Below are 23,299 nucleotides of genomic sequence, written 5' to 3'. Positions count from 1 at the left end.
GTGAGAGAACGCATCAAAAGGCCGATTTCTGTTGTCCTTCCCCTTCTAGGCCTGCTGAAGGTGAAACTTGGAATCCACGTTTTCAACAGCCCTTCTCCCCCAGTGGGGGGTGTTATATGGACTAAACTGGGAAACCACAGTAGCCCATACCCTGGCATGTGAACTTGCTCATTTGATCGACCCACCTGGACTACGGGGAGAGGACTAGCCAGCTGCCACCCCAGGGCTGCACACTGCAGTCCCCGGGAGAGTTTCTAAATGCTGATATGTGGGAGCGCCCAAGAAGGCCGCAGCCGAGGAAGGCGCTGAACAAGCCCCCTCCCATGAGCGGAAGCAGATATACGTGTATACAGGTAGCAAATAGTCCTTCCGGACAACCAAGGCTGAACGAACAGCGCTGACGACAAACAAGAGCAGGAGACCAGAGAAGAGAAAGAAGGCTGGGGAGCCGGGAGCTGCAGGAACCCTCCAGGGTGCGAGCACAGCACCCTAGGAGTCCACTTCTAGGTTCCTCCATTTCCCTCCACATTGACCCGGCTGGTGGGACCTCCATTCAGGCGCTTGGCCTACCTGCAGGATCATCCCTGAGCTGCCCCAGCGACAGTGCCCTGAGCCTTTTGCCTCCCAGCAAAGAGAGCAAGCAGGAACAACAGGGCGCCCCACAGCCACCTGCCTCTCTGCTGAGGCTGCTGCTGCCCGCTGGGCGGGCCAGTGCCCCAGGCCCGTGTGCGCATGCTCAGCTCCAAGCGGCTTCCCAAACCTACCCAGCGCGGCGCGCACACGGAGGTCCCTTCTTCACACGGCTCTAATGGGGAGCGCATACTCTATGCTTATAAAAATCTACCCGTATTAATCTCAGTAAATATTAAACCCAGTTTATTACTCTGATCTGATTTTTCTCTCAAAGCTAGAGTTTACATGTTAACTCTGCGTATACTTGACTAGAATCAACAGGCTCAGTTCTTGTGCAAACCTAAGGAACGGTCTGACCTGGGATTGTAAATTAGTGCAGCCACTGTTCAAAATAGTGTGGAGAGTCCTCAAAAAGTTAAGAATAGAGCTGCCATATGATCCAGCAATTCCACATCTGGGTATTTATCCAAAGGAAACACAAACACAGTTCAAAAAGATATATGCACCCCTATGTTCATTGCAGCATTACCAGTAATAGATAAAATATGGAAGCAACCCAGACGTCCATCAATAAATGAATGGATAAAGAAGATGTGGTACATCTATGCAGTGGAATATTATTCAGCAATGAAGAAGAATGCATTCTTGCCATCTGTGATGATATAGATGGACCCAGACAATATAATGCTAAGTAAAATAAGCCAGAAAGAAAGACAAATACTGTATGATTTCACTTACATGTGAATCTAAAAAGAACCAAATAAATGAATAAACAAACCAAACAAACCGAACTGACACATAGATACAGAGAACAAGCTGATGGTTGCCAAAGGGGAGGTGGTAGGAAATGGGAATTAAAAATTTTTTCACTTCAAAACATAAAAAGTGTATATAAAATGTATTGAAATTAGCTAGGTTAAAAGTTTACATGATGTAAAAAAGTAGAAGAAATAAATGTTCAGACTAATGAGAAACTATCCCCCCCCCAAAAAAAAATGCTGATGCCCGGTCTGACCCCTGGGTCCCTTATTCACTGGGTCTGGGGTCCAGCGAGTTGCAAAGCTCCCAGCGGATGCGACACACCTGAGCAGCAGTCAGCACTCACATCCTGGGGCAGCCTTGGTTTTTGGATTCACCCAGGTTCCCACGGGGGGGAGGGGGGCAGGCATCTCTTACCTCAGACATCCTCACCCAGAAAAGAGCAACTTCACCTCCTCCCCCCAGTCCGCTGTGGCACAACCTTCAAGTCTGCTCAAAGACGGAATGAGAAGCAGGAGTGAGGTTTAATTGTGGGTGACGCACGCCCCCTGCTGGCAGCCTGTGGTTTGACCTCTGTTGTTAAAGATTTATGTTCTTCAGGAGACTTTAATTACTGGGGAATACTAAGGAAAAGTAACCATTTTGCATGAGGATCCATTCAGAGAAAAAAATAAAATGAAGTGTTCAGTTTTCAAAAGGGTCCATTCAGAGAAAAAAACAATAAAATGTTTGTTGGAATGTTTTTTTCAAAAAATGGAAATCAAAATATTTTCAGCCACCCCGATGGCACGAGAACATGATGACTGAGAGGACACGGTGACTGTCTGAAACGATGCCAAGTGTGACGAGCACCTGGGGCGGCTGGACCTCTCATGCTGGGGCGGGGTAACATGGTCCTGCCACTTTGGAAGAGAGTTGGGCACTTTCTCATAAGCAACCTGGGCACCCCCCACACAACCCAGAAACTCCACTCCTGGGTACTGACCCAGGAGAAAGGAAAGCGTACGCCCACACAAAATGTGCGCGAGGACGCTCAGCGGAGCTTTGTGCATAGCAGGCAAACACCAGAAATGACTCAACTGCCCCTCGCCGGGCCAACGGCACTCAGCCAGGAAAGGAACGAAGTCGTGGTAACGTGCCACGACACACAGGAATGACGCAGACACCATTCCCTTGTCACCCATCTCCTGAAGGACAAACTACCGATTCCTTAGCCCCACTCCCAAGGCCCCCCGAACCTGGTGCTGTCTACTGCTCCGGCCCCTGGGTCTCAGGCCCCTGCACCCCAACCCCACCGCACCTGACCACACTCACCCAACGCTTGCATTTCCTGCTGACCCTCACATTCAGGTCCGTGCCCCCTTCTCTGACCGGCAAACTCCAATGAGTCATCCAAGGTCTGGTCACTGGTCTCCGGCCACACCTGTGACACCCACTTGCCATTTGCTGTGGCACACAGCTCGCTGTTTCATAATCCCTCCTGCACCTGGGACAGCCAACAGGCAGGACTTGTGACTGATGAAAAGCGCCTTTATGTTTGCTTGTCTGGACAAGCCCCTGCCCCCCGCCCCCAACACTGGCGGAAATCTCTCACAGACCCTTGATGTTTCCGATCACTCTAAGGTCCCTCTAATTGACAAACACTGTCTCACGTCGGTAGCTAGGACCGCCCGGTCTGCCGTGGTGGCCCACGTTCGGTCTTGGTGAAACTCTCCCAGCCAGGCTGACTGGCTGCTTTAGGCAGAGGGACTGTCACCTCTGTCTTGCTTACCTCCCCCGACTCTTAGGAACTGAGGTCTGGCCCAGCCCCCCTGCAAGGTTGGGTCGCATGGAAGTGTAAGACCCAATCTTCTACGGGAACCTTTGTAGGGTTGCCCCCAGGCTTCCCTGTGTCCCCTCGCCCTGGACAGGGCCATGGCCCTCCTTTGGATGGACAGTCCCTAATCCCACCTCACCTTCTGCCCCAGCAGTACACCCCACAGACCCCCACCGCCAAGGTTCCCTCACCCTGGCAGGCTACCCTCACCAAAGGAAACCCCTTTTTAAATGACCTCTGGCTGGCACATCCTACCGCCAGGACTCAGCTGGCTTTGTACAGGGGGCCGGTTGGGCTTCCCCAGGCAAGATTGGGGCGCCAGTGCTCGTGCCCCAGCTGCCGCTCACTGGGGGGTCCCATGGAAGCCCCTCCCACTAAGCCAGTGTCCAGACCACCCACCCCCACCCCTCCACCTTGAGGCTGGGGCTCACAGGTCTCTCCACTGGAAATCCTTTTAAAAACATCAACTATTCTATGAAGTCTCTGCCACTTTATCTTTGATCTGCACGAAGGGCGCAAGAACGATTTGACCGGTTTTTAGCTAATGTGTCTGGAAACTTTGCCCACAGTCCACCGCCTTCGGGAAGCAGCATCCACGGCAGCTTTGTGCCTGGACTGAAGCTCCCAGTGTGGCATGCTGTGGCCTCTCCCACTGAGCCACCCCCTCCTCGGGGCTGGCATCTCAGCCTCTGCGTCTCTGCTGAGAAGGCGCCCTCTGGCGCCTCCCTCACTCCCTGGCAGCCACTCTGTGTCTGCCCCTTGGCCCACCTGCTCTATTTATCTCTGGGGGGCTCTCCACTCTGTCCCCTCCGCTCCTTCCCCAGCAAGCCCGCTGCACCTGTCCAGCCCTGCAGACTTTTTCCCATCCTGTTCTTCCTCTGGGGTCCCAAGCTCACTCCCCACCCAGCGCCCTCTGGCGGGACTGGTTTCCTTACAACTCCACCCCTGCCCGGCACCCGGTTAACTCTTCCTGACCCTGCAGCTGTCATCTGCACTGTCCCCTCCCCAGGGGATGCTCTTCAGGCTCAGCCCCAGGTCAGCCACACTGGTACGCTCCTTTGTAGCACAGCCTCTGAGTGAACACTGAGCCGTGAACATTTCTGGTTTCCTCCGTTGCTCTGGCCAGACCCTGTCCCGTCAACGTGGAGAAGGCGTGTGCCATGCACATCCTGGTATTCCCAAATCCCCGAGCAGCCTGGCCTGAAGTAGGGGCTCAAGCAATCCTTGCAGAGAGGAGGACATATATGCCATGGAAAATATTACACAGCGATAAAAAAGAATAAAATCTTGGCATTTGCAACAACATGATGGACCTAGAGGGTATTATGCTGAGTGAAATAAGTCAAAGAATAATAAATGCCATGTAGTTTCACTTCAGTGTGGGACCTAAAAACAAAACAAACCAACAAAACAAAACAAATTCATAGAAACACCAAAGGAATGGTTACCCCAAGGGGGGGCAGGGGGAGGGCAACTTGGTCAATAATATTGGGATAAATTTACGTGATGACAGGAGATGACTAGAGTTAGTGAGGTGATCACATCGTGAGTTGTAACAGTGTCAAATCACTACATTATACACCTGAAACTAACATAACTAATATGTTGTATAGTCACTATAGTTAAATTAAAAATCAATGAAAATAAAAAAGAAACACTTATTGAATAAAGTGACAACTGGTGTGTCTCTGATAAGTGTTTGTTCAATAAACAGACTGTTCCCCTGCTCATTGATTCATTATTCAAAACCACGGCTTGAAGTCCTACTTCCCTGACCCTCGGCTCTTTTTCTCGCCACGGCGGACTAGAACACAGAGCCCGGGTCTCAGGGCAGACCTCAGAACAGCTCCTTGAGGTCCACAGTGGCTGGCTCAGTTGTTTGGCATTCTAGCATCGGAACAAGGAAATGTGTGAACACCTTGCAGCTGGCACTGCCGTTCCTGCAGGCAGAGGGGGAGCTGCGATCCAGGCTCAGCAGGGGCCCGAGTGCACGAACGCCTGACGCTCCGAAGAGGAAAGACAGGAATGTGTTCTCCTCTGAAAGGGAGCCAGGGAGATAGAACTGGAGGCCAAGAAGGGAGAGGAGGCAGCGACAGAGAGATGCCCGAGGCTGGGGCCCATGGAGTGTCCATGCTGGGAGGTTGGCCAGTGGACGGTCAGCCCAAGGACGCTGACCCGGGGACTGCTAGCACTGCATTTGGGGTTGCCTGTTTGGAAGTGGTTTCCATCTCTTTCCCATCTCCTCTCACGTTCCCCGGCCTGCACTCCGTGACCATTCACATCAGAAAGGGCTGTGCTGCCCTGGCTGGTGTGGTGCAGTGGATGGGGTGCTAGCCTGCAAACCAAAGGGTCGCCAGTTCGATTCCCACTCAGGGCACATGCCTGGGTTGCAGGCCAGGTCCCCAGTAGGGGGTGCACGAGAGGAAACCGATTGATGAATCTCTCCTTCTCATTCTCCCTCCCTTCCCCTCTCTAAAAATAAATAAATAAAATATTTAAAAAGAAAAAAGAAAGGGCTGGGCTAAATATCTGGTTGCTCAACAGAAATGTGCTCAGAGGCAGGAGTCTGAGGCAGCGAGGCCGTGAAGCCGTCCCTGGGAATCTGCAGAGCTCGCAGGGCAGGGTTCAGACTCCCCGAGGTGCAGGAGGAAGGGCTCCCAGCCCTCTTATCTGCAGCTCACGGGATGGGCGGGCCCCAGCCGGAGGCTGTGTACGAGTGAATTCAAAACCAGACGTCTTTAAAAATGCAATCCTATTTTAAACAGGAGACTGGCATTGAGGGAACTTTTTAAAAAATAAATAAGAGGATAGTTAGTGCTCAGACGCCTTCCACGTGACTTGACCTTGACAGAGCTCCTTTGCTTGGAGAGAGTCAGGACTGCGCAGTGGGGCGGGGTGGGGTGGGGTGGGGTGGGGTGGGGTGGGGGCTGTTTCCAGGTGGGAGCACCTCTCCGGCCCCTTCTGCTCTGCAGCCCCCCAGCCCTCAGGGACCAGGGACTCTCTCTCCTCCCACAGCAGCCCGTGTCCTCTGTCCTGCTCCCCATGGACTGATAGTCCAGTGGTCCCCCCAGCTTGGCCAAGTCCTTGTCTCTGAGCCCCGCTGTGAGCCCACGAGCACCCCTGCCGAGACCACCGCTCCTGCCCAAAGTAGCCGTGCGCTGTTCGGAAGGCCTGGCTGCCTCCCGCACTGGGCCGGGCCGCCTGGTGGGGCCTGTCCAGACCCGTCCCCGAACACGTCCGCGCACACGGCCAGGCCGAAGAGTGTTTGCTACATGAATCATTTGACTGGTTTTATTGGGTGTAAACTGGGGGCCTTTCAAACACAGCGACAGACACAAAGTACCCTGATTGTGTGCTGAGCATAAGTCGCAGACATCACTGCAGAACCACTCACACGCAGGCTGGGGATACGCGGCGGGCCAGAGTCGGTAGGAACCCCTGTTGCTGGAACGACATTTGTGTGGAAACCAGACAACGGCTGCAGCCCCTCCCCGACTCCTCGGAAGGGCACAGAGCATCGTCCCCAGGGCCGGGGGAAGGAGCAAATCTGCAGGGCAAGAGGGGCTCCCGAAGCCAAGCTGCAGCTCCGGGCGCAGAGGGAGTGTCTTCACATCCAGCCCACGGCGGCATCTGTCTTTCCCCTCCACTCCAGCGGGAAAGGCTCCCGGGAGCGCAGCGCAGTGCAGTTCGGGGAGGGAGGGGGCTGAGAGCACATGAAGATGTGAAGGTCACGGCCACGTGGCCACGTTGTCTTCACACACAGGAGGCTCCTTGGAGCTGAGCTGGTTCCACCAAGCGCCGCTGGCTGCCTTCACATGAGCTCCTGGGCAGGGCACGGACATCAACCTGGCAGAGCCATGACGGATCGGGGCAGTGGGCACGTGGCTGCAGGGCAGAGTGGCCGCTGTTCCTCTGCTGACCCCATCGCCGTCCCAGCTTCATTTGGGGGATGAGGTGGCAGGGCTTTGACTCCAGATGTGCCACTGAACAACCATTGTGTGCTCGTTGAGTTAAAGTGTTAGCTTTGAAATAAACACACACACATATTTCACAGTTCAAACAACACAGCTTTGACGAAGAGTTAGGGCTTGCTGCAGGGGTGTAGTGAGGTCCAGAAAGGGAGCCTGTAACCTGGCCGCATTCCTAAAATGTGTGTGCAGGGTGTGGGAGTCCAGGGAGGAACCACTGCACGCTCCCCCGCCCCTGACAACCTTAAGTGGAGGAGCTTGCTTAGAAGCCGGTCGTGGCAGGGCCAAGGGTCCTGCTCCAGAGGGTCCAGGACAGCTAGCTCCTGGGTGGGCTCCCAGGAGCTGCCACTGCGGGCCCCACCAGCCTCCTCCCACACGGCCACAGCACCAGGGAGCTGGTGTAGGAAGCCTGATGCCAGCTCCTTCCACATTCCCGCACTGCCCAGGCCTGAGGCCTTTGGTGACTCTCACCAGGTATAACTGCCACCCCACCAGGAAAGGCCACCCCATGTTGCTGGCTCCGAGTGCCCAGGGCTTAGGTCCTAGAAAGAAGTGAGTAAGTACCAAACAAGGCCCTCCACACAGATGCCGGGCAATGCGTGAGGCCTGGGCCAGGCTCCGGGCCAGCCTGACAGCCCACAGGGAGGAAAGCAGAGGGGTCTCGGGAGCTGCAGCAGGACATGGCCACTGGCCCCGCCCTCGGAAGCTTGAACACCCAACACCACAGCTCCAACCAACCCCGAGTGACCTGGGGCACCCCACAGTCATGTTTCTGGGCCAAGGTCAAGCAGGAACACCACCATCTGCCCCACCTTCCTCTCAGGAGTACAGGGAGGCCCAGTGAGAACGGGATGGTAAAGGTGTTTAGAAAGCAGGAGTGTTCATTTGTGGGGGGAAAAATGTTCTATTCTTCAAATTCACAAACACACCCAGGCCTGAGAGACTGCAAAGCTGGCGCCCACCCAGCTGAGATCCTGATCCCCCTCCGACGGGCAACGAGGACCCCGCAGGTGCACAAAGAGGCTGCCTGGGCCACAGCCATGACCGTGGACCGTGGACCACACTGCAAGTTCCCCTTCAGATGGGAAGCTGGAAGAGGCGTGTTTCCCCCTCCTCCTCTGCTTTTGTCTTGGGGGAGGAGCAGCAGGAGAGCATCACCTGGGGAAAACGATGTCACGGGGAAACAGGGGAGTCCCAAAGAGTCCGCCCATGCCATGTCTCCTGGACCATCAGATGACGAACTGGTTCAGCTGCCTGAACTTCGGGATAACAGAGGGCCAAGCTTCTAAGCACTGAGATCGCTATGAATGTCTTCTGAGTGTTTTGGGGATGGAAATAATAATATTACTTGGGGATGGAAATAAGTGGACAGGACACCTGTCTTCCTTCTTACCCGCAGGGTGCTGAATGGCGTTTGAGGGTTTTTGTACCTCGGCTTGGCGTGGGCACCTCAGGGTGAGCTCACCTGAAATGCTTTGCTGCCCTGGGGGTCATTATGACATACCTGCCCCCCACTAAACTATTTGCTTCTGCACTAAATAGCCTCGAATCCCTTGGTATTTTCCGAGACACATAGTTTTGGCCTTTTCAATGCCGTCACTCTCAGGCCATTAGCTGACGCTTCTGCTCTGTCTGGCACCCGGTACCCTTCTCTCAGTTTGCTTGATGACAGAAGACCAAAACCAAGTCTGCTGGAACTGAGGTTAGAATGAAAGCAAAGGCCGTGCGGGATTTGCTGTTAGCAACACGTTCGGTCTTTGACGCTGAGGTTTACAGCCAGGATTGCTGGGTCGCAAGATTGACTTTCCTTCACTGGGTCCCTGGCTCCCTGGGGCTGGAGCAAACACACTGCCTACGTGGACCCGGGAAGGGAGGGGCGCACCCACTGCCTCCTCTAACTAGTCACAGTGTCCAGGGGTCTCATCAACTTCGAGGCTGAATGAGGAATTCTGAGCTGCCCCAGGCATAGAGTGAGGGTTCTCGCTGGGACCACACTGCTCGGGCAACTTCAGCGGGGAGGGGGAGGGGCTGCCTCCAGTTGGAGGGAGAAGAGATTGAGGCAGAGACTCGGAACCTTTTCCAAAGGAAGGAGGTGAGGGAGGGAAGAGCGTGACGCCCAGTTCTGTGGGACCCAGGTCTCCTCTTCAGCACCTGCTGAGTTTGTTTGCCATGGGTGGTTGGCAGAGTGCAGGGCCCAGCTTTGGCGCCCAATGGGCCAGGGCCCCCAGTTGATTCTAATGGGCACACGAGGCTGAGAACCCCAATTCTAGGGGGACTAGAACTTCCATCCCAAAGCTGAACGAGTCACTTAGCGGAACGAAATGACTTATTTGGTTGACAAGGGAGCCCTCTCCCTCCCCCACTGATTTCCGGCTTCCTGCCAAGAGCCAGGTCACAGTGGCATATATTTCTTTTTCTTTTCTTCTTTCTTCTTTTTCTCTTTTATTTAGTGTTAAATGAAGATACCGCGCAGGGGAAATGCCTAAAGACTTAGAAGAGATGGGCAAGGCTGCTGCCTCTTGGGTCACTGGCTGGCCCGACGCTGAGCCCACACTACACAGAGAGACCCGGTCTGCGCTGACCCTCAGCCAAGTGCTGAGGTGCCGGAAGCCGGGGACCAGCTGAGAACCCAGGACAACCGCTCCAGGCAAAGGCAAAATCAGAATTCTATTACAGAGACACCGAAAACAGCTCATGTCCTTTGAGAACAGCTCCTATCGACGTGATTCTGTGTGAGACAGGCCAGCCAGAAAAACACAGAGCTGTGTGATTCCACTTCCGTGGGGCACAGGGAGGGGTCAGAGTCACAGAGACAGAGAGCAAAACGGTGGTTGTTGGGGGCTGGGGGAGGGGTAATGGGGACTTGTCTTTTAATAGGCATAGAGTTTAGTTTTGCAAGATGAAAAGCATTCTGGAGGTTGAATGCACATCAGCCTGAACACTTAGAAATGGTTAAGATGGTGCATTTATGTTATATGTGTTTTACCACAATTAAAAATGAAAAAAAAGCAAAAATCTCTGATAGTGTCAAGGCCCGAACAGATTTCGTGAATGTTACAGGTTCCGGGGCAGTTAACCTCTGTTGCTAGTTTAACAGCGGGCCGTGCACTCTGCTTGTATTTACAGAAAACGCCGGTGGGACTGTGAGCCAGGTTCTCGTCTGTGCTCTTTTCTCACTTGAGACTCCGGTCTGAACGTGTGCTCTCCGGAACCGCCTGGGGTGTCACGCAACCTGATTCTCTGACACCACCCCCACCTCCACAGGCTCTGAGTCCAGATGGGAGCGTTTAACAAGCACCCAGGGGATTCCGCACAGGTGACCTACATGCAGGCCACCCTTTGAAGGACACACTGCTTTAGCAGGATGCCTGGTAGGGTGTGATCCACCTCCACACACTGGCCTGGCACGGCCAGACCTCCGGAGAACAGCAGAGGCACACGCGAGCCACAGGCACACCCTCAGCTGGGCCTCACCTGACCTTGAACTGCAAGCAGCCCCTTTGAGCAGGGGTGCCCTGGCTGTGGGGAGAGGCTGGGTGTGCGCTGAACTCAGAGCGGCACCATCCCCTCCCCCCGGGGGAAGGGCCCCAGGCCCCTGGGCTCCCACTGGGCCCCTGCAACCATCTGCAAAGCTCAGCTCATCTGTCTCTGAGTGAATAACACATTTTCCACTTGTTTTGGTGACACTGTTGAAAATCCCTCATTACCAGCTTGCACCTCATACAAGATCCTGACAAATCTGTATGGTTTTGAGGGAAGAAAAAGAAAAAAAATGTCTTTCCCTTCTTTAGTTTAATCTAGAGAAATAGGGTTGGTTAGCAGGCAAGAGGCAGATGAGCAAGATTGCAACGGGGAGAGACAAAGAGGGTAGCAGATGGAGCCAGCAAGCCACCACAACACAGACAGCCCGGCCTTCTGGGTCCCAAGCTCCCCAAGGACAGGTGGGGGCGTCCTCACAGCTCGGCGCTTCCCACAGAGACGGTGCTGGGCAAAAAATAAATAAATAAACAGGGGACTCTTTTAAGCCAACAATTCTGCAGGATGTCACTCAGTTTATCATGAGGGTCTCCTGAACTAGGTAGGTAACCGGAGCCCCTCGTTGCTATGAACGCCTGGTTCTGTGCCAGTGCTGGGGGTGCGAAGATGAGTTGGTCTAGGGGGCTTCCATTAGGGAAAAATGGGCCCTCGGCCAAGGACGCAGGATGCCCGTGCCACACGCTATAAGGACATCCTAATTGAAGTTGGAGAGGGTCAGGGCAGAAGCAAGGGGGAGAGAGTGCCCAGCCCACAGAGGGGAGGATGCAGGGACCACAACCTAACACCTGCAAAAGCGACAGAGTAAAGGGGAGGAGAACGGGAGGTGGGGGTGTGAAGCCAATTCAGGCATTTCCAACAGCTTGTACAAAGGCACAGCGCCTGGAGGGGTGCGAGGGTGGGGTGGGGTGGGGAGGGGACGTGGCAGGAAGGTCTCTGGGGAGTGAGTGAGCCAGCTTGGTGCAAGCCCTGCCTGTCTGGATAAGGAATCTGGACTGCCTGGGACAGGCAGGCAATGGACTCCACGGAAGGTACTTCCTGAAGGTAACTCTCTGGAAGCAGCTCAGTCAGAAGGGCCTGAGTTTAGGGCAGGAGGGACACAGGTAGGGAATAAATTCAAGGGATATTCATGAATCAGAACTGACATGATTTGGAGAACACACAGACCCAGAAGGTGAAGGAGAAGGACAAGCAAAGGGTGACCCAGGTTTGGGGCTGAGTGCAGTGGTCTGGGAGAGCCATTCACTGAGGGATGACTGATGGTGGGGGAGGGGGACGTGGGTACAGGGAAGCTGCGTTCACTGGGTGTCTCCTTTGTGCCCGGCGCTGGGCTAGACATCGAGCAGCACTGTCTCACCCAGCCTGACTGTAGCTAGGGGAGCTGCTGACCTGGCCTCCCTCATCTGAGCTTCCAGGGGATTCCGCTGCTCCTCCGAGGTCGCCAGCTAGTAAGTGGCCAGTGAGGTGGAGCCCAGATCTGAGGACATGTGGAGGTTTGACACGCCATGCAGGCAGAGACACTCTTAAGACCACAGTGAGCATGGTTCCAATGTTCCGAGAGAGGGCCAGCCTGCAGGGGAGGGGTCTAAGATGCAAGGACAGAAGAGACTGGGGCTGTGAATCCATGAGATTTCTGAAGGAAAGTTCCTGAAAAGGGAGGAGAACCCTGAGGTAGCTTCCAGAGGCCACCCCTGTCACATGTCACATGGGTGTCAAGGATGAGGCCTGAGAAGTATCCGCTGCTTCAGCAATTACCATCATTCTCCTGCCAACTTTCAAAATTCGGGACTGACTCGGGCTGTAGGACCCTCCGTGTAGAGTCTGTGCACGCCCACCGGACCTTCTGTCCAGTGGGCAGGGGCTCCGTGCTGCGCATCACTCACTACTGCAGCCCCCGGCACCCGGCCTGATGCCTGGTGCAAAATAAGGCTCAGTAACCACTGGCTGAACACCTGGCCGAAGCCAGTTCTGTGCTCTCCCTCAAATGTCAGAAAGTATAACGGGGTGCAGAGCGAAAATAGAAACCCCCACAATCCTTGGTTGGAGGAAGGGGGAAGTGGCTGACAGGGCCTTTAAGATACTTTGCACAACAATGGCAAGCTAATAGCTGTGTCTTTCTTGAAGGGCTGCGCTCCCGCTCCCGGGGTGAAAGGTTCATGTGACTCAGAGCATTCAGGGACTCACCACAGAGCTGCAGGAGCTCACACAATGCCTGTGTGAGAGGGAGGGGGCAGACGCCCACCCCGGACGTTGCTGGGAACTCTTGCTTGACTACAGATGGCAGCCAAAAGAAGGTGAAAGATGCAGGAGTGGGGAGGGATTGGCAAAAATGGTACCTCATGTATGAGGTCACATAGGAAGTTCGGGCGGAGCACTTAAATAAGGGCGGGCTGAGAAAGAAAGAGGAGGCCCTGCCATCTGAAAGGCTGTGGACGGGAGTCCCCTACGCAGTCTGGTGTGCAAGGGGGAAGCCACATGGTTTGGAGTAAGAGCACACCCGGAGGTCTGGAGTGAGGAGAGGACAGCAGCAGAGCTGATGGAGCTGCGCAGGGACCCGCCTGACCAAGCACGGGTTTGTGGGAGATGCTTGGAGCTGAACTGGGACTGGGAATGCTGAGCTACCTCTGCTTCTCTGAAGGACGTACGGAGAAGGCACTCTAGGGACATGCGCCTGCCCGGACCCCCCCATGACCCAGTGTAACACGGCGCAGGTTTTCCTGGACTGCTGCATGGAGGCTGAGGACAACGTACCCCGGATCCTGAAGGAGAGAGCTACTGCGAGAGGATGGAGACTCTGAAACCCACATGTGTGCGTTCCAGAGGGGATGGAGACCTGTCTGCACAGCTGGCTTAAGAACACATGAGGACATGGGGAACTTCTGGGCATGTTTTTGGCTTGTAGCCTTTTGGGGAGCAAGGGAAATGCTGGGTCTTGTTGGAGAGGAGGGCTCAGAGCAGGAGTGCTCTCAGCACCCCCAAGTTGTAACCCTGTTAATAAAAACCTATTCCCTCAACACAAATCATTGGGTCATGTGTGAAGGTGCCACGTGGCCAAGCCCCGGTTTGCTTGGTTACAAAAGCACTGCCCCTGCCTCCTCCCCATGTTCATCCAAGTCAAGGACAACAGCCTCTCTGCAGCCCCAGGAGATGCGCGGGCAGAGGTGCCGCGCCAGCACTGCTGACCCGTCTCAGAGGCCACGTCTGACCTTGAGCCACCTTCCTTTTTGCTTGGTTCAGCACCAAGTCATTTCCTTGTTTTTGCTGCCTTTCAGCCCTGGGGCTGTGGGTTTAGCACAAAGGAAGAAGTGACTTTTTGTTTGTGGAGCATCAATTTCCCCTAAATAAGAATTTAATTGGTAGTCTGCACCCCAGGGTGCAGGGCCGGTGAGGAGAGGAACACCCTCGGTGGGGGCTCCTGAGTCGATGCCTGGGTTTCTCTCGCCTTCGGGAAATGTTTTCCCAACAGACACTAGCAGCCGGAGCAAGAGCATGGACTGCAAGTCAGGAGGCTGGGCGGGTCCCAGCTGAGGCCCTAGCCGGCCGTGTTGGCTTTGGGCAAGTCACTCGCCATGTTGTCTTGTAATGTGTACCCTTCCTGGGCATTTCTCCTCACCTGCAAAATGTGGAGATGGCCTCAGCTCCCCTCCAATGACACAGGGAGAGATAGAGGAGGGGGACACCCTCAGGCTGAGACTGTCTTCTGGACTCCTGATAGCCTTCCAGAGCGCTTGTCCCTAGGGCAGGGCCCAGTGCCTGCAGTGGCATCTCCATCTGGATCCCTTTTGTTCCAGCCCAGCCGACACCGGCTGGGATGCAGCTCAGCCAGAGGTTTGGAGCCCAGACTTTGGGGTTCTGCAGACCCGGGTGCAGTTTCCTCCACTGAGTGCCTGGCCATGGGCAAGTCACCGAATCGCCCTGAGCCTCAGTCTCCTGGCCTTTCTGATGGGAGCCTTCCTCCTACTGGGGTCCTGTGACGACAGCAGGAGACGATGCAAAGGAAGTGCTCAGCCTTGGGCCTGAGGCAGAATGGCGGCACGGTGAATCTTCGCCGTCACAACCACCCACGTGTATGGCTTAGACCCATGATCACGAACGCCTCAAAAAAGAGTTAGAGATGACAGAGACCCCAGAGATCTAAGCCCTTGGTTGTAGATGCGGAAACTGAGACCCTGAGGGAGAGGAGGAGACCTGCCCTGAGACCTACGCGCAGAAACGGGACCATGAGCCATGAAACCCAGCACCTACAGGGGCCCTGGCTAGGCAGACCCCAGCCCACCACACCCTCGGCTGTGAGAACCCCAATGTGTGACTCTCCAGAACCCCAGCTTCCACACACTGGGCAAGCTTCTGTTCACAGCGGGCACTCAGTAGAGCCCTGGCATGACCCGACCCGGGTCACCTCCCCGTTCTAGGCCTGTTTCCTGAAGTGCGACAAATAGTCTTTAAGAGCCTTCTAGTTCTACCATTCCATCGTTTTGAGAACTGGGCTCAGTTAACCACGAGCAAGTGGCTGGAGACCTCAGTTAACCAGAATCTTTCCCAGAAGCTCCTTCCTTGAGGGACACAGGCAGAACCTCAGAAAGCACAGCCATATGTGGTCCTGCTGCAGTTTTCCCCCGTTTACCAAGGATTCGGGCCTACTTTGCCTCCTTGGTTCCTTTCCTGCTGTGCAGAAAAGCAGATGGAGGCTCAGAGCGGCCTGGAGTTTTTTCCCAGTTGGGACCAGAGCTCAAAACAAAGGAGGAAGGCCAGCATCTAGAGCAGCGCTGTGCAGAGTAAGCACATGGCTTGCAACAACCCAGGACTGCACCCTCATTCTCCTCGCTCCCCTTGCTCTCACTGGCTGGCTGAGCCTATGGCTCTGCCCGTAAAACAAGGAAATCAGGAGAAAGGTCCTGCTCCCTGCTGTGCTTTCAGTTCCTCCTCTGAGCACCGGATGTGCAGGGCTGGAGTCTGCTTATGGTCTGCCCTCCAGCCCCAGAAGACCGAGATACCGCCTACAAAGGCATACCTCAGAGATACCTCGGGTTTGGCTCCAGACCACGGCAATAAAGTGAGTCAGGATCTTTTTGCTGGGGGAGGGTCTTGCCTTTAACTTGTTTTAAAAAACACAACATCTGTGAAGTACAATAAGACAAGATGTGTCCATATCTGTCATCATGTACGAGCCCAACCCCAGATCAAAGCAGAACAAGCTATGGAAATGATTACGGGGGTTGGGAGGGAAGAAAGGAGGGGGGAGGGAGAGAGGAAAGGAGCTGAAGTCCCTCCCGGGACTGACAGTCTATGATTGCACAAAGCTAAGTTCTAAGGCAATGAATGTACCAATGGCGTCTATGAGGCACAACCGCATTAATGGTGGGAACACCACGGGGGAAGCCAAGGGAATGGATTTCAGATGTGAAATGGCATGTTAACCTCTTTCAGCCTTGACACAGCTAACTTCCCAAAGTGCAGGCCCTGGGGGCCCGAGTGCATGGAGGTTGCCAAGCTGGGCCATGTGGGAAGTCCCACCTGTGCAGCGGGTCCCTCAGCGATGCTGGTGTCAGAGGCCACGACGCGCTTCCGGCCACTAAGCTCACCGGTTACTTGGTTCGGCCTGGAGCCTGATGGCTCCTGTTCAGGATTGGGATATAGCAGGATTCTGCAGTACTCAGGAACATAAATAGGAACAGGTCTTATAAATAACTCTGGTTAAAACTGAGCTGAAAATAAGGAGGCAAAAGAGGAAGCGAATCACTGAGCACTTATGAGTCGATAACGTTGGCTTGAAAACCTTAGTGCAAATGGCTGGGCTGGTTTACTTCCTTCTCATCAAAAGAGCAAACGCAGGTTTGCACCTGGAGGCACCGAGACTGTGTGTGTCTGAGGACGTGTTTGAAATGGCGTGGCTCTCCTCAGCGGACAGCGTCTCTGCGAAGACCCTGACTCACAGGCCTTGCATTAGCTCTCACGACGTCACTTAAAGGATTCAGATGGTGGAACCTTGGCTGATAAATCTCTGGACTTCTCTGGGCCACTCTGTCTTCACAGGAAGGTCTGGTGGCTGGGTTGGCCTCTAAGCTCTGAGATTCTAGACAGCAAATCAGGGCTGAGGCCTCGAAATAAAACTCAAGAACCCAAAAGTCTGCATTAAATCTTGCCCTTGCTCACGTGTCCTACCTCCAATCTCCCTGGTTTCCATTCTCTGTAGGGCCTTCCTTAGCTGTGACAAGGCCGCTACAGTTTGTGCTGTCTTTCTTCGTTGCTGAAATTGAGTGGAAATGTGCTTTATTCACTGGCAGCCCCCAGGGCCCGGACCCTGAGGTGGGCCCCAGCGGCATGCTACGGGAGGCAAGGCAGAGACCCGGGGCCCCCACTGGAGCCCAGGATGCCTAGTACAGAGCCGATTCTGCCCGGTACCCCATCCCTGCCTCCAGGCCCACAGGTCCCAAGCATGAAGCCGAACTACCGAGGGAGTAACAGCCTTTCAGCCAGGCTTCCCACTGCCTGCCCGGCACAGGAGGGAGAAGAGGAGCCAGGTTCTGGGGGCCGGGCACGGCAGGCAGCCAGGGCTCCCTCAGCAGCAGCTGCAGGTGCCCGTGTGCACACGGAGGATGCCTCGGCTGTGCAGGTGCAGGAAGTTGAAGATCTCGGAGGGCATGGCGTGAAAGCCTGGACGGGGCTTGACGTTGTCATAATAGTGGTGAGTGATGTAGAGGCCCGAAGGGTTCATGGGGAAGGCCCAGAAGCCGAACAGGTGCACCTCCTCGCAGAGCTCCAGCGCCGCGGTGGCCAGGATGAGGCCGGTGCTGATGCGCTTGGCGCGCACGCCCAGGCTGAGCCAGTAGCGCGACACGTTGACCAGGTACTGCGGGTGGAAGTAGTAGACGGCCTGCGGCGACTGGAAGTCGTCCAGCACGTACTTGACGCGGATGGATACGTCGGTGTTGCGCGTGTTGTAGAAGGCCGGCAGCAGCACCGACGCGTTCTCGTACACCTGCAGCACGCGGTAGAAGGGCCGCCGCCACTTCTCCAGCTTGTGGAACCTAAGAGAGGGGTGCAGAGGGAGAGTATCAGCCACTCACTCCCCGCCCCCGGGGCCCAGCACCCAGCGCCCTTCCTTCCCCACCCTTGCACCCTGGGGTCTTTTTAAAGGACACACGGGACTGACAGTCACCTCAGCAGATGAATGTCCAGCCTTCCTTGGGGACAGTTATATTTTTGTAAGTCGGTGCAAAAGAAGACAGTCTGGACCCAAAGGGGCAAATATCTAGTGTGTGGCTGCAAGGGAGGGCAATGCTGACCTTCTCGGGTTGAGGCCGGCCTGGGACGGCTCAGTAGGAAACGGTGAGGGGGTGGGAGCTCTCCGCAGAGCCTCCGGGCATTCACCTGTGCTGTCTTCCCTAAGGCTCCCAGGGGACCTCAGACCAGCTGCCGGTCCTCTCATCCTTCTCCCCCTACCCAGCCCCCCGCACTTTTTGCATTAGACAGCCTGCGAGGTCAGCTCATCTCGCACCTGTCTAACGCTTCTCCGCTCTGCTGACTGTCGTGTTCCCGGGCCACTGACCCGACTTAATAACTCCCCCTCCTCTTACCCTTCATCTGACCCGGATGGGGTGACTACCCCACATTGGAGTTTCAACACATTAACCCACTGCCCCGAGACCCCCCAGACAGCCAGGTCCCAGCGGGGAGCCAGGTGGGGGGCTGAGATGTTTGCGTGCGGCTTCTCCCCGGTGTCGCCTGGACGTGCTGCAGAGGGAGCTGCCCTCCCCGGTCACGCGCTGGAAGCTCTCTGACCCAGCACTAGGTGAAGACAGTCTAGACCAGCACGGTCCAAAAGAAATATAATGCAGGCCACGTACATGATGCCGAATGTGCTCGTAAGCCCATGTAAGTAGAAAAATGGATGCAATTAATTTTTATAATATATTTTATTTAAATGGATATACTCAAAGTGCTATCATTTCAACATATGCTCAATGTAAAAATTTCATGACATACGATCCATTCTCTTTTTCATATTATGTCTTGGAAATCGGGTGTGTGTTTCATATGCACAGATGGCACATCTCAGTCTAGTCTGGCCACGTTTCAGTGCCCAGTTGCCACAGCTGGCTAGTGACAACCGTATTGGACAGCACAGGTCTGGAAAGAGGGCCACTGACCTGTCTGTAATGATGCTGGGGTTCACAGTGACCACGTCCGTCTTCACCCCCACATCCACGGTGTACTTCTCTGAGATGGGGGGCAGGTTGCACCTGTAGGAGAGATGACGCAGCCTGATGACACATGGCCAGTCATTCCAGACGGAGCTGGGAGGGGGCGAGGGCAAGGGGAAGGATGACGATCGCCTGAGAGAGGGATGCAGAGGCAGCCGGCGGGGTGGAGTCTTTGTGCCCTGGGCATGGAGGGGCCAATTCCACCCCTTGCCCCCTGGCCCTGAACAGCCCAATATCTATGAATCTACAGCCCATGAGAACCTGCGGTTGCCTCAACTTATGTCTCTTTGCTTTAAGCTCTTATCTTCAACCCATCTTCTTCATCCAGACTAAAGACATAAGTGAGGATCCCCAGAGGTAAGAGGGGGCTCTACATAGGGAAGAAGAAATACAAGGGCCAGTCTCGAGCTTAGGCAAAGCAAAGGCAGAGTTCAAACCGGTGTCCACTGCAAGGCTACCCTGTTCCGAGCACCACCTCTGGAAGAGCAGAGCCCAGCCAGGAAGTGGCCGCCCAGACGGCCTCGCCAGCAGATCTGCAGGGGCCCAGTGAGTCCTCAGTGTCTTCAGCTCTGTTATAGCCACTTGCTCCCATTCTGCAGATGTGGAGACTGAGGACCTGGGGGGTTCAACCGTGTGCCCAAGGGGACAGCGCTGGGGAGGAGAAGGGACAACCCAGAGCAGGAGGGGCTGCAAGGGTGGGGAGTGGGGGATTAACTGCGTAAAGGGCATCGCCGAGGGGCTGGGGCACACGGGGCAGGTGCACACAGGCAGAGGGCTGTGGGGGCAGAAGCGGCAGGTGCAGAGCAGAGCGGCTCTTTTACCGGAAGACGAAGTCTGCGCTGTTAATCTCCCTCCCACAGCGGCTGTTCTTCAGGATGCCTCCGTTGCCCACCACCGCGCACTTCTTAAACTGCGATCGGTTGTAGGGCATGTCCTGGGGAGACAGGGCCACAGCCTTCAGCGGGTGCTCTCCCCTCCTCACCCACACCCACCGCCACTCCTCATGGCCCCGCGCATCAGCCTCGTAGGGCACCTTGGAGAGAAGTGGTTATTCCATTTTGCAGATGAGAAAAGGGGTCAAAAGTCTTGTTTTCACTTCTACAGACCCACATAGGCTCCCTGGACATGCTTTCCAGGGGACCGCAGGCAAATTGGCAGGAAGAAGTAAATACTAGCCTGAGACTTAGGAAACCTGCTCCTGTCATGCCCCAACTCAAGGCCATAATTCCCTCAGGGGCCACCTGAGGCAGGGTCACTGGACAGGCACAGGACAGGAGCACTGACCTGCAGTCAAGGGTAGGGTGACCAAACATCCAGCTGCCCAGGACTGGTGGGCTTTGCTCGGATGCAGGACTTCATTTGGCCAAACCAGAAAAGTCTGGGCAAGCCAGGACTGGGTGCCCTCATCATAAGCCCCAAGTTCAGTCTTGGTTTTGCCCCGTAATGAGGTGAGAGAAACACGGACAAGTTTCTGAGCAGCCAGCGACTCCGTGTTATAAAGCGTGTGAGACTGGGAGGGTAACGTGTGTTCCACGCAACTGAGTGAGATAATGTGCATCAGCACGCTCCGCTTGTCCTGCTAACACTCCTCGCTGCTGGGCTGCCCTGTGCCCTGCGGCATCCTGGCCTCTCCCCACCAGATGCCAGGAGCACCCTGCAGTCACCACAACCAAAAATGTCTCCAGGCATCGCCAAATGTCCCCAAACTGCTCCTCTCCCCATTAGAACCACTGGTGTCGACGTGAAGCCTGCCCAGTGAGGGCTCGGCCCGCTCCGCAAGGGGACGGGTTGTCATTACTGGATGGCTCCGAAGGACCCTGCTGTCTCTGACACCAGGAGGCCGCTGGACGGCTGTCCTCCCAGCATGCACCAGCCGGCCGGCCCGCAGGAGCGTAGCCCCGTTAGCACCTTGGGCTTCTGTTGGGACTGACATCCAGGCGGGTGTCAAGGAAAATCACACCACACCAGGATCATCGGGAAAGAGGCTGAACCTAAAGGGGGTGTGGCATCCTCTCTGGGAGACTGTCCCTCCTTGTGGTCCATCTTCCCTGGAGGGACAGGCCCAGGGGGCCACGGTGGGGCAACAAGGGTGTCTCATGACCAGTGTGGGAAGCCAGACTGCTTGATTTTTATTAGAGAGACAGAAAAAACAAAGTTGTCTTTGGAGAGACCCCGAAGGCTCTTTATGTCCTCTGTCCGTTTCCCAAACTGTAAGTCCAAAACTGCCTGGGGGAGGGGGGTCTTTCTCAAAATACAGGCGTCTGGGCCTCATCCCGGAACCACAGAATCAGAGCCTTCAGGCTGGGGGGTAGGACACCGAGAAGCCTGCTTTTTAGAGACTCAAAGAGACACATGCTTTAGGGAAGTTCGGGAAATACTTCTGTGCCCCGTGCTCTGGTTCGGGGATTTTCAAATTACGGCCCCGTGAACAACTGACCGATCACCTACTGCTGCACAGCCTGCACGCTAAGGGTGGATTTTGTATTCTGTGATCGTTGGGGAAAATCTGAAGAACAATGTCCTGTGACATGTAAAAGCACACGGACAAGTTCCGTGTCGAGGGGCAACACAGTGTGGCCGGCACACAGCCGCACTCATTCGTGTCCACGGCTGCCTCACGCAAGGATGACCAAGGAGGGGCGTCGTGCCACGGGACGCATGGCCTGCAGGGCCTGCAACGCTTACTCTCTGACCCTTTCCCATGAGTCAGCTCTTCCCTCGCTCCCTGGGCCTCAGCCGCCCACACCCACGCCCTCCTTGGGCCCCCCCGTGTGTCACCCACGGGCACTACCTGCGGTCAACCTCGTGCTCCAGGCCTGGCAAGACCCGCCTCGTCCAGATGGCTCACACCCCATCGTCCTCCAGCGCGGTGACGTGGGAGGGTACGTCTGACACCTTCAGCTCCCCCTGGCGCCCCCCAAGGCCCGCCTTACCGGGACACTCTGCCCGAGTGTCAGAACGCAGAGTGGCCCAGGGCTCTGTTTCATTACCGCCCCCACGAGGAGCAGGGCAGCCGGGCCCTCGGGTCTCGTCCAGGAAGACCCGAGCACACCACCAATCAGCATTTCTGCGGATTGGACTCTCGGTGTCCCGCCCCGAGCCCGGCACTCTCCAGGAGGTGGTAATGAGCGGTCCGTGGAACCTTCCTCCTCCTCCGGTGGTAACCGTCAGAATCGGCTGAAAGTGCAGCCTCGGATGCCCCTCCTCTGAGAGTTGGAGGCAGCGATCGGGCCAGAGTGAGTGCACGTACTCAAGCCTCAGGGGTCTGAGCAGTTCGCACCCACACACTGCTCAGGGCGTGGTCCCCGTGACCAGAGGGCCTCTGCATTGCTGTGCATGGGCAGCTCCCTCCCGATTTCTCTTATGTGGAAGGAAAAAATAAATGCCTATCTTCTTTAAGTCTCTGATATTTCAGACTTTCTGTTATAAGCAGCCGAACCTATTCCTAATCTAAGCCCCTGTGTTGCAGATGGGCACCCAAGGTCTTCCAACACCAGAGCAACCTTGCAGTGCCTTGCTTTGTATTGGCTGGTGATTCCTCGTGCACACACATCATCTTCATGGATGTTTTTGCTCTGTGCCTCCCGCGGGTGGAGGATGAATGTGTATCACTCTCCCAGACATCTTCAGGATGTCCTCTATGAGCAAGGCAACAACCAAACTTTTACAACCACTTTCTTGCCAAAAGTCACCCAACTAATAGCCAGCTGGCATTCACTGTGCCAGACCAAACTCCCAGGTGACATTCTACTGAGCCTAAGAGAATGGCCGACCAGGGCCAGGACAATAGGTGCAGCAGGCACAGCAGAGTCGTGCCAAACCACGTGGACACAGCTACAGAGGGCCGTGCTGGGCTGGCTCCTCCCCGCACCCAGACCGCCCTGCCCAAAGCAGCACCTTGGGAAACATGCGAAAGATCTCCTGGTTGATGTGGTAGATGCCACTGGTGTCCACCTCATACTTGAGCTTTGTCCCCAGGGGGGTGTTCTTCTGGGTGGTGAAGAGGAAGGAGGGGGCGTTGCAGCACCTGGACAGAGTGGACCTGCCGGATAGGAGACAGACGGGAGAGGCTGGTGACCACGGGGCGAAGCAGAGCCTCTCGAACAGCAGAGGGGCCACAGAACTGAGTCCCCTTGGGGAGCCCAGGGCGCACCACTTTCTCCTGCCTCCCCCTTCCCACCCACACCGCTGCTCCTGCGGGCCCCTCCCCTGGCGATCCCCCTCCCAGTGCCCGGGCCTTTCAGGTGGCAGCCAGGTTTCCCTCCGTTGCCCTGTCCCCACGGACCCTGCTGGCCTCCAAAGCGTCCCACCTGCTTCATTGTCTGCCAACCCCCTCCCTACTTGAATGAAAGCCCCGTGGTGGCAGGACCCCTGCCTCTCCAGAT

The 23,299-nt window shown here is 55.6% G+C and overlaps 1 protein-coding gene across 2 annotated transcripts in view; it reads right to left on the bottom strand.

The window, feature by feature from the left end:
- Window positions 1–6,477: 6,477 nt before the first annotated feature.
- ST8SIA5 (ST8 alpha-N-acetyl-neuraminide alpha-2,8-sialyltransferase 5) overlaps window positions 6,478–23,299 on the bottom strand; it is a 52,732-nt gene continuing 35,910 nt past the window's right edge. Inside the window, exons 5-8 of one of the 2 annotated variants that reach the window (XM_028524617.2) lie at window positions 22,812–22,956; window positions 19,736–19,848; window positions 18,861–18,953; window positions 6,478–17,738 (exon numbers count right to left, since the gene is read on the bottom strand). In XM_028524617.2, the coding sequence (XP_028380418.1) occupies window positions 17,270–17,738; window positions 18,861–18,953; window positions 19,736–19,848; window positions 22,812–22,956 (820 nt within the window). In that variant the 3' untranslated portion in view covers window positions 6,478–17,269. The remainder of the gene's footprint in view (window positions 17,739–18,860; window positions 18,954–19,735; window positions 19,849–22,811; window positions 22,957–23,299) is intronic. The other variant, XM_028524618.2, reaches the window with a different exon arrangement.

The sequence above is a fragment of the Phyllostomus discolor genome, chromosome 9 (genome assembly GCF_004126475.2).
Source record: "Phyllostomus discolor isolate MPI-MPIP mPhyDis1 chromosome 9, mPhyDis1.pri.v3, whole genome shotgun sequence".
Lineage (NCBI taxonomy): Eukaryota > Metazoa > Chordata > Mammalia > Chiroptera > Phyllostomidae > Phyllostomus > Phyllostomus discolor.
Note: the sequence above shows the minus strand (reverse complement) of the source record. Positions and strands in the feature narration are given on the sequence as shown.